At 49.3% G+C, this 9247-nt stretch overlaps 1 protein-coding gene and 1 non-coding gene across 2 annotated transcripts in view; both read right to left on the reverse strand.

The window, feature by feature from the left end:
* Positions 1-10: 10 nt before the first annotated feature.
* The window catches only part of EEF2 (eukaryotic translation elongation factor 2), a 10102-nt gene continuing 865 nt past the window's right edge, over positions 11-9247 (reverse strand). Inside the window, exons 2-14 of the mRNA XM_010163902.2 lie at positions 8904-9085; positions 8605-8816; positions 7686-7864; positions 7213-7318; positions 6794-6907; positions 6143-6281; positions 4975-5170; positions 4525-4783; positions 4099-4206; positions 3623-3976; positions 1403-1585; positions 1182-1314; positions 11-354 (exon numbers count right to left, since the gene is read on the reverse strand). Coding sequence (XP_010162204.1) covers positions 161-354; positions 1182-1314; positions 1403-1585; positions 3623-3976; positions 4099-4206; positions 4525-4783; positions 4975-5170; positions 6143-6281; positions 6794-6907; positions 7213-7318; positions 7686-7864; positions 8605-8816; positions 8904-9085 — 2359 coding nt within the window. The 3' untranslated portion in view covers positions 11-160. The remainder of the gene's footprint in view (positions 355-1181; positions 1315-1402; positions 1586-3622; positions 3977-4098; positions 4207-4524; positions 4784-4974; positions 5171-6142; positions 6282-6793; positions 6908-7212; positions 7319-7685; positions 7865-8604; positions 8817-8903; positions 9086-9247) is intronic.
* On the reverse strand, positions 7086-7155 carry LOC114818383 (small nucleolar RNA SNORD37). The gene has a single exon (XR_003766151.1). It is a non-coding gene; the product is annotated as a small nucleolar RNA SNORD37 (small nucleolar RNA).

Here is a 9247-nt window from a genome sequence, read left to right on the forward strand (position 1 = left end):
TGTTTTCTCCTCATTTTAAGTCTCAAATCTCTATGGAACCGATTAATCGACAATGCAGAGAGATGGTGGTCACGTGCGTCTGCCCCTCGGCATGGGGGTTAACGCTAATTAATTAATTATTCTCCCCATTTCCCCCTCCCCAGGAGTCCAAGGAATTGTATTAGAGTTTATCAAGGAAGTTGTCCAGAGCCGGGATTCCTTCCTTCAGCCCTTTGCGTTTGCGGGTCTCGGCCACCACCTGGCAGGGACGACTGGCGCTGTCGAAGGGATCCCCGGGGAGGATCTGCCAGTGGTCAAAGACGCACTGGGGGAAGGCCTGACCTCCTGTGTTGGACCTCAAATCTGCTGTGAAACCTGGGAGGAAGAAGAGAAAGTGTGAGGATAAAGCAGAACAAGTGTTTGGTGTCACCACCAGCATGGCTGGAGAAGAACCCAAAGTAGGGCTCAAAAGCTGGTGGAGATATCAACCATGAAGGCTCTGTCAGACCTCAAGGGAGCTTCTCAATAGTTCAAGGGAGGTTCTAAGATGGCAACAAGTTTGAGTAGCAATAGGACAAGGGTGATGGTTTTACACCAGAAGATGGGAGATTCAGACTAGATTTAAGGAACTTCTTTTATGCTGAGGGTGGTGATACGGTGTCCCAGGTTGGCCAGAGAAGCTGTGGCTGCTCCTCCCTGGAAGTGTTCTCGGCCAGGTTGGATGAGGCTTTGAGCAACCTGGTCTAGTGGAAGGTGTCCCTGCTCATAGCAGGGGGGTTGGACTAGATGACCTTAAAGGTCCCTTCAACCCAAACCATTCTATGATGTCTGTGTCTTCTCCCAAGTAACAAGTGATGGGACAAGAGGAAATGGCCTCAGGGTTGCACCAGGGGAGGTTTAGGTTGGATATTAGGAAGAATTTCTTCACCAAAAAAAGTTGTCAAGCATTGGAATGGTGGAGTCACCATCCCTGGATTTAAAAGACATGGAGATGTGGTGCTTAGGGACATGGTTTTGTGGTGGACTTGACAATGTTGGGTTTATGGTTGGACTCAAGGATCTTAAAGGTCTTTTCCAACCTATATGATCCTACAGTCATTGCTATCAGACAGCTGGACACAAAAGATCTCCTTCCCAGAGCTGATATCAAGCTCCCAGGAGCTGCTGCACTCCTGGAGAACATCCAGGCCCAGCACACTCACCAAAGGACTCGTTGACAGGCAGGTAGGCCTTGACCACGAACATGGGGGTACCAGCCACCTGGGTCTCCTCAAACACATGGCCACGCTTCCTATTCAGCACACCATAGATGCCACCAACCACCTGTTCTGGGCACTGCAAGAGAGAGGTGTCAGGACCACAAACTGCCCACTCACACGTTTTCTTCACACAGGACCTTCTGGGTTGAGCAGAAGCTCCTCACCTGGATCTCCACAAGGTAGATGGGCTCCATGAGCCGGGGCTGAGCGGTGAGGACACAGGCATACAGGCATCTCCTGGCAGTGGGAATGATCTGTCCACCTCCACGGTGGATGGCATCGGCGTGGAGGGTGACATCATGCACATCAAAACGCACACCACGCATGTTCTCCTCACACAGGACCCCCTGGAAAAAAGCAACCAACACTGTGTCAGGGGACAGGTTCCCCACCAGAAGGCTCTGGTCCCTCAGATAACAGCATTCCCTGGAAGCAGGACCTGGAGCAGGAAGCTCAAGAACCCACTTGGCACAGCAAGGAGCTTGCCCAGGACTTTGGAACCAGCTCCTCCTGCCTCTGAGTCACCACTGCAGCTCCTCAGAGAAAGCTTCAGGCACTGAAACCATTTTTATCAGGATCTTCACGCAAGAGCTCCAAGGTTCACATCACCACAAGCGCTGACACACAATCCTGATGCCACAACCCAGAGTATGTGGCCAGGAAAAGGAGGTTCTTTTGAGATTACTGGGACAAAAAAAAGTTGCTGGTGGTGATGATCTTCTGAGTCTAACTGAAAAAAATCAACAGGAAAAGCTCCTCTCCCGTTGCTGATCCCAACCCACCCATCAACTGGTTATTTTGGAGTCATCTCCTGTCTAATCCTGAAAAATAACTGCTATGATAATAAATATCTAATAAAAATATGAGGTAACTGAGGTCAGATCTCGGCTGAGGCACCCACAGCACCTCCATCTTCTTCTGCCACCAGCTGTGTTGTTCATCTCAATAGTTTCTGTCCCTCCTGTTGGCACTTTGCTCTCAAAAGCGTTTCTCAATTTGAAGGAACGTGCTGTCCCCATGAATTCCCTGCAGTCCTGGGAGGAAGCTGCTTGTCTGGAGGTCGAGTGTGTGTCTAAAGTGGTACAACACCCAAAACCCAGCATCAGCCAGTTTCATTTATCCTAAATGATAACTTCTGAACTATAAACACATCACACCACTGTGAGCTTCCCTGAAAGCTAAAAAATTCCCTTTTGAAGCAAGTTTCCCTGAAATCCAGTCACCTTCTGATGTGCAGTGGGTTCATTTTTACAGGTGTGAAGTGTTCAACTTTCTAAACTTACCATTTTGTTTGTAAATGAGATTTATTTCCCTCTAAAGAGATTTATTCCCCCCCAGGGAATAAATTTTTCAGGCAATATTGAGCTGAGATTTGATGTTCTGCGTGTGCTAATTAAGTTTAAAGTCACGCTTAGAGGATGATTTTATGCTTCATTTGGCATGAGCTGTAAAATATATTTGTCTTGAGGTCGTGTGTGTGTCCAAACTGATCCAACACCATCATTCCAGTGATCATCAAGTTTCATTTATCCTTAAATTATAAATTATATCCTTTTAAATTATAAATACATCACACTACACATGAGTTTCCCTCAAATCTAGGCACTTGTGTTCATTTTTACCAGTGTGAAGTGTTTAACTTGCTAAACTCAACATTTTGTTTGTAAATCATTGTCTCCTAAAGAGATTTATTCCCCACCCCGCCACGGGGAATCGATTTTCCTGCAACACTGAGCTGAGATTTGATGTTCTGTGTGTGCTAATTAAGTTTAAAGTCACACTTAGAGGATGATTTTATGCTTCATTTCGCATGAGCTGTAAAATATATTTGTCTTGAGGTCGTGTGTGTGTCCAAACTGATATGACACCATCATTCCAGTGATCATCAAGTTTCATTTATCCTTAAAGACACTTCTGAATTAGAAATACATCACACGACATGTGAGTTTCCCTCAAATCTCAGCACTTTTTGATGTGCAGTATGTTCATTTTTAAGCACTTCACACCAGTAACTTTCTAAACTCAACATTTTGTTTGTAAATCATTGTCTCCTAAAGAGATTTATTTTTCCCCCCCACTGGGGAATCAATTTTCCTGCCATATTGAGCTGAGATTTGATGTTCTGTGTGTTCTAATAAGTTTAATGTCACACTTAAGAGGATGCACTGGAAGTATTTTGTCATCAGCTGTAAAGTGTATTTGTCTTGAGGTCGTGTGTGTGTCTAAACTGCTATGACACCATCATTCCAGCGATCATCAAGTTTCATTTATCCTAAATAATACTTCTGAATTAGAAATAAGTCACATTGTGACACTTTTCCTGCAATTTCTTTGAAAAAGATGATCCCAGCCCTGCCACACCCAGAGCCAGGCGCTGCCCCTACCTCCTTGGTCGCCCACTGGAAGCCGGCCACCACGCTGTCCTTGATCTCGTTCAGGTACTGCACGCCCTTGGTGATGTCCGTCAGGATGTTGGGGCCGGTGCCATCAGGACCAAAGCACCAGATCTTCCTGGCTTCAGTGACATCCCACTCGTATTTCTCAGCCAGGTAACGAGCTCGTTGCTTCAGCTCCTGACGGGCAGAGACCTCACCCTTGTCAATGTCTTCAGCCAAACCATCTGGGAAGGGTCGAGCCTTCATGTACAGCCTGTTGTGTTTGTTGGGGGACTTGGAAAGGCACATCACGTTGGATTCCTCACTGACTGTCTCACGGTAGGACACAACAGGATCTGATTTCTGTGGTGACAAAGAGAAGAGCAGTGATCCACCAACCAAGCAGCACCTCACCAGACACCCACCTGCCCAGAGCTCGCCAGACACCCGCCCCAGAGCCCGTCACCAGCTCTGAGCTCCTCTACCTTGATAGGAATGCAGGCGTGATCCTCTTCCAGATCCTTCAGGCAGATCTCCAAGTGCAGCTCCCCAGCACCAGCGATGATGTGTTCTCCAGACTCCTCGATGATGCACTGAAATGATATTGATACACCAGGTGAGACTTTCAGCTCCAACACAACAGCTCTTGCACACAAGGCACTAACAACCGTCTCTGATTTTTGTCTTTGACTCATAGAGCTACTTTTAGATGCTCCTTCTACTGATCTGGGGATGGATGACTCAGCACCAAGCCCAAGCTGGAACACAGCATTCCTTCCCACTCTGGTAGGACTGGGATCAATACTCAACTCATGATTTTTCTGCCAGCACCTCCAGCACTCAAGGCAGAAGCCTCCTGTGCCAGCAGGACCAGGAGGTCTTCAGTCCCTCAAACACTTTGAGACATTCACCTGCACCATAGGGTCAGACTTGGCAAGACGCTTCAGTCCCTCCACCAGCTTGGGCAGGTCAGCTGGGTTCTTGGCTTCCACAGCCACACGCACGACAGGGCTGACGCTGAACTTCATGACTCTCATGTTGTGAGCGTGCTCGAAGGTGGTGATGGTTCCAGTCTTCACAAGGAACTGGTCAACGCCAACCAGACCAACAATGTTTCCACAAGGCACGTCCTCGATGGGTTCAACATAGCGGCCCATCATGAGAATGGTCCTGGAGAAAGAGAAAGTTGTTTTATTGAAGTCTGAAAGGGGAAATCCCACCAGGCAGCAGCCTGGAGTTGTGACAATAGGCTTGAAGCCCATAGCCAAGTGTCTTGTGTGGCCTCAAGAGATGAGAAGACACCCAAGACAGTTTTAGAACCACAAATCTGGACCACAGAGCACACCCCAGTCAGGACTGACCTCTGAATTGGCTTCAGGTACAGATCCTCCTTCTTGCCAGGGGTGTAGTTTGGTCCCATGATTCTGACTTTCAAGCCAGTTGAGACGAGACCAGAGAAGACACGTCCAAAAGCGTAGAAACGTCCCTTGTCAGAGGTTGGCACCATTTTAGAGATGTACATCATCAGGGGGCCTTTGGGGTCACAGTTCTTGATACCTGGGAGAAAGGGAAGAAGTCAGTTTAGTACCATTTCTCACACTCTACACGCCCTGTGCTGCCACCCACCCCCAAACCCCAGCATGAGATCCGTACCAGGACTGCCCCAGCCTGCTGACTTCTGTCTGGACAGCTGGCCAGCCCAACCAGAACCATCACACCACCAAGAGATGTTTTAAACAAACACAGTCTCAGCCTGAGCCTTTGGCATATACCCTGGCTACTCTCCACTTACTCCTCCAGAGTAAATCCCAGACTGGTGGGGTTGGAAGGGACCTCAGGAGATCATCCAGTCCAACCCCCCTGCCAAACCCTACACCAGGTTGCACAGGAAAGTGTCCAGGTGGGTTTGAACATCTCCAGAGATGGAGACTCCACACCCTCTCTGGGCAGCCTGTCCCAGGGCTCTGGCACCCTCACAGTGAAGTTTCTCCTCATCTTCAGCTGGAACTTCCTGTCTTCTAGTTTGTGCCCATTGCCCCTTGTCCTGTCACTGGGCACCACTGAAGAATCTGGCCCCATCCTCTCAACACTCACCCTTTATTTATAAGCACTGGTAAGATCACACAATGTCATGAGTTGGAAGGGACCCACAAGGATCATGAGTCCAACTCCTGTTGCACAGGGCAATCCCAACATTCCAAAGATCCTCAAGTCTTCTCCAGGCTAAACAAACCCAGGTCTCTCAGCCTTTCCTCTTATAAGAGAGATGCTCCAGTCCCCTCATCACCTTCGTAGCCTCCACTGGACTCTCTCCAGTAATTCCTGGTCTTTCTTGAACTGGGGAGCCCAGAACTGGTAAACTTCTGGGCTCAGTAAAGCTGGTGAGCTTGTTTGATCCACAGCAGAAAAGCTACAGACTCGAGAATTACAGTGGCTACAGAGCTGTGTACTTGGAACACAAGATGGCTACGGGCATGTGGAGCAGCGATGTGAGGAGATGCCTGGCAGCAGAACAGCAGCTCATCATACCTATGGCAGCCTCATCATCGGGGGGTCCCTCGTAGAGCAGCTCACAGCGATACTTCTGGGCTGTGACAGGAGAAGGCAGGTGAATGGTGATCATCTGCAGCAGGGCATCTCCAGCAGGCAGCCACCGCCTCATCACGGCCTGAGCAGAGATCAGATGAGTAAGACCTGGCAGTGAACCTTCTCTTGCTACCCCAACCTCACAGAAACCCAGCATGGTGGGGGCTGGAAGGGACCTCTGGAGATGATCCAGTCCAACCCCCCTGCCAAAGGAGGTTCACATAGAGCAGGTTGCACAGGACCGCATCCAGGTGGGTTCTGAGGATCTCCAGAGGAGACTTCACAACCTCCCTGGGCTCCCTCCAAGTAAAGAAGTTTTTCCTCATCTTCAGCTGGAGCTTCCCGTGTCCCAGTTTGTGCCCATTGCCCCTTGTCCTGTCACCGGGCACCACTGAGAAGAGTCTGGCCCCATCCTCTCCACACCCACCCTTTAGATATTGATAAGCATTGATAAGATCCCCCCTCAGTCTTTTCCTCTCCAGGCTTCAACCTCCCACCAGCACCTTCCCACCCAAGCAGGGTTCACAGCAGCTGAGTGAGTTTAAACACACAACTACTCATCTCCTCCCCACAGACACTCCAGATCAATGTCACCTTCAGCAGGGGTTTGCCCTCCTTGTCCTTATCTTCGCTGTCAAGCTTGATGTCCAGTTTCTCAATCAGTTTAGCCGCCTCCTCTTTCTTGAAGTTCATGATTGCATCAAAAACCTGGAACAGCAGCAGTTAGGAATGTCACTGGTGACCCAGTTTGAAGCAGCAGCACAATGTGACTCTAAAGAGTCTCTGTTCTTGCTCATCACCCAACTGAATCCATTTGGAGGCTCAGACACATACTTGTCTGCACAACATCTACCAGCAGCTTCCCTGCCCGCAGAGTAACGAGATGTGTCAGATATTTGAAATTTCTTCAATCAGACAAGTCAGGTCAAAGTGAAGAAATTTTCCATCATCACGCACCGTAACAGAACCAGAGAGCACAGGGCACCAGCAAGGGCTGAACACCAAGAACTCACCTTGAAGATGGGGTCAAGGATGAGCTGGCAGAAGGTCCTGGGTAGTTTCTTTCCATCAGGGCTGGTAGCAGATTTGCTGAACTTGCCAGTAGCAGGATCAAAATATCTGCAAGAATCGATTCAGACAAGTATCAATGCTCAGATCAGCTGGGGAGGGGTGGTTTGTTCTGCTCACTCAGGCCAGAGGAAAGAGCTGCTGAGAAGAAGCATCTTCATACCTTCCCCCGTCACCCTCAGAACTCACCAAAACACACTGAACTGACGTTGCCAACTCACCATCCCCTCCCCATTTATCTGTTGTTTCCTATTCTGCAAAGATTATTTCACAGGAAACAGTTCTTCTGCTATCACACCCCCTTGAGACAGGGGCAGGTGCAACCACATCCTCCCTCCTGATCCATCTTCTTCAACACCCAAGTTGTAACCACTCAAGAGCTGATCTGGAATGAAAACCAAGAGCCATGATTCCTCACCTGTCTCCCCACAGCTTCTTCATCATGTCTTCGACTTTCTTGGCACGTTCTGATGGACTCAGTTGGGCATCACCCTTGGCAGCAAACTTTGCAACATACATTTCAGCAAACTGTTTCAGAGTGAAAGCCCAGCCGTGCAGACCGGAACCAAACCCAACGGTACCGAGGACCGGATCAATCTGGAAGGGAACAGGAGAGCTGGGTTACAGGGGAACAGTCACTGCTCACAGCCACGGAGCGTCACAGCAGCTTCCTCAGTCCCACACAACTCAGTGCAGCTCCACAGAGTTTGAAGATGGAGCTTCAGAACTACAGGACCCTCAAGCAGTTCTGTGAGAGCAGCCACCTCCCAGGTTCAGGGACAGCCAGGCTGTTTTAGCTTCATCCTGCAGAACTAGGTTTATTTTTCACCACTTGGGCCAGCAGCCGTGCAGATGTGCGTGTGGGTAAGATTCCTGTCCTTCAGGGGGAGGGTCAGCAGCACATGGAAACCTGCAGCGTGCAGGAGAAGGCTCAAGGGGAACCAAGCACGAGGCTTTTCTCAGAACCAACAGTATCCAGGAACCCAGTGGGGAGCAGTGCTTGGACTGGCAAACACCTCCTGGCCTTCCAGTCCAGGAAACAGCCAGGAAGGGACACTGTGTACCAGCCCAGGATCTCCCATCACAGATGTGATGTGGGGCAAAAAGGTGTCCTACAAACCGAGGGCACCCTTAACCATACAGGGAGAAAAGACTTTATTTAGTCTTTATCTGCTCAAGACTCAGATTTCAGAGCAAAGCTAGTGAGAGCTCCAAGCCAGCACAAGCCTGGGTTGTACCAGCGTCTTCACCATTCTCCTCTCGCTTCTCCACTTGAGAACTGATGAAGAACCACAACTGCTCCCTCTCACTCATCCCAAACACAACCTCCCACTTACCATGATATTTCCCATGGGGCCACTTTCTCCTTCTCCATAGGTGGAGATAATGACGTTCACATTCTCCACGATGCGCTGGAAGGTCTGGTACAGCTCTTCAGGCTCCAGCTGCAGCTCCAGCAGCGCTCGGTCCATCTTGTTCATCATCAGGACAGGCTTGATCCTCTCGGCAATGGCCTGACGCAGCACAGTCTCTGTCTGCACGCACACGCCTGCCAAACACAGGGGAATTCGTTATCCTCCTCTTCAAACTCGCCCAACATTCACTGCAGTGGCACAAGGCTGAGGAAAAACCTTACCAGAGACACAGTCCACAACAACCAGGGCACCATCAGTGACACGGAGAGCAGCAGTGACCTCTGAGGAGAAGTCCACGTGTCCAGGAGAGTCAATCAGGTTGATCAAGAAACCAGAACCATCCTTGCTCTGCTTGATGAAGGCCAAATCATTTTCAGAGAGCTCATAAAACAGGGAAATAGCTCTGAAATTAAAAAAACCCCTTATTATCTACATGTGACAACAGTTTACGCTTCCCCAGAGCTTAGAAACAGGTTTTTATCCCACACAGACGGTGGCACCTGGATTAAGAATTTCCTGAGGGATCTTCCTGGGAGAAAACCAGAAGCACAGGCTGAAATTTGTC

This window comes from Antrostomus carolinensis, unplaced genomic scaffold (assembly GCF_000700745.2).
Source record: "Antrostomus carolinensis isolate BGI_N321 unplaced genomic scaffold, ASM70074v2 scaffold1973, whole genome shotgun sequence".
Lineage (NCBI taxonomy): Eukaryota > Metazoa > Chordata > Aves > Caprimulgiformes > Caprimulgidae > Antrostomus > Antrostomus carolinensis.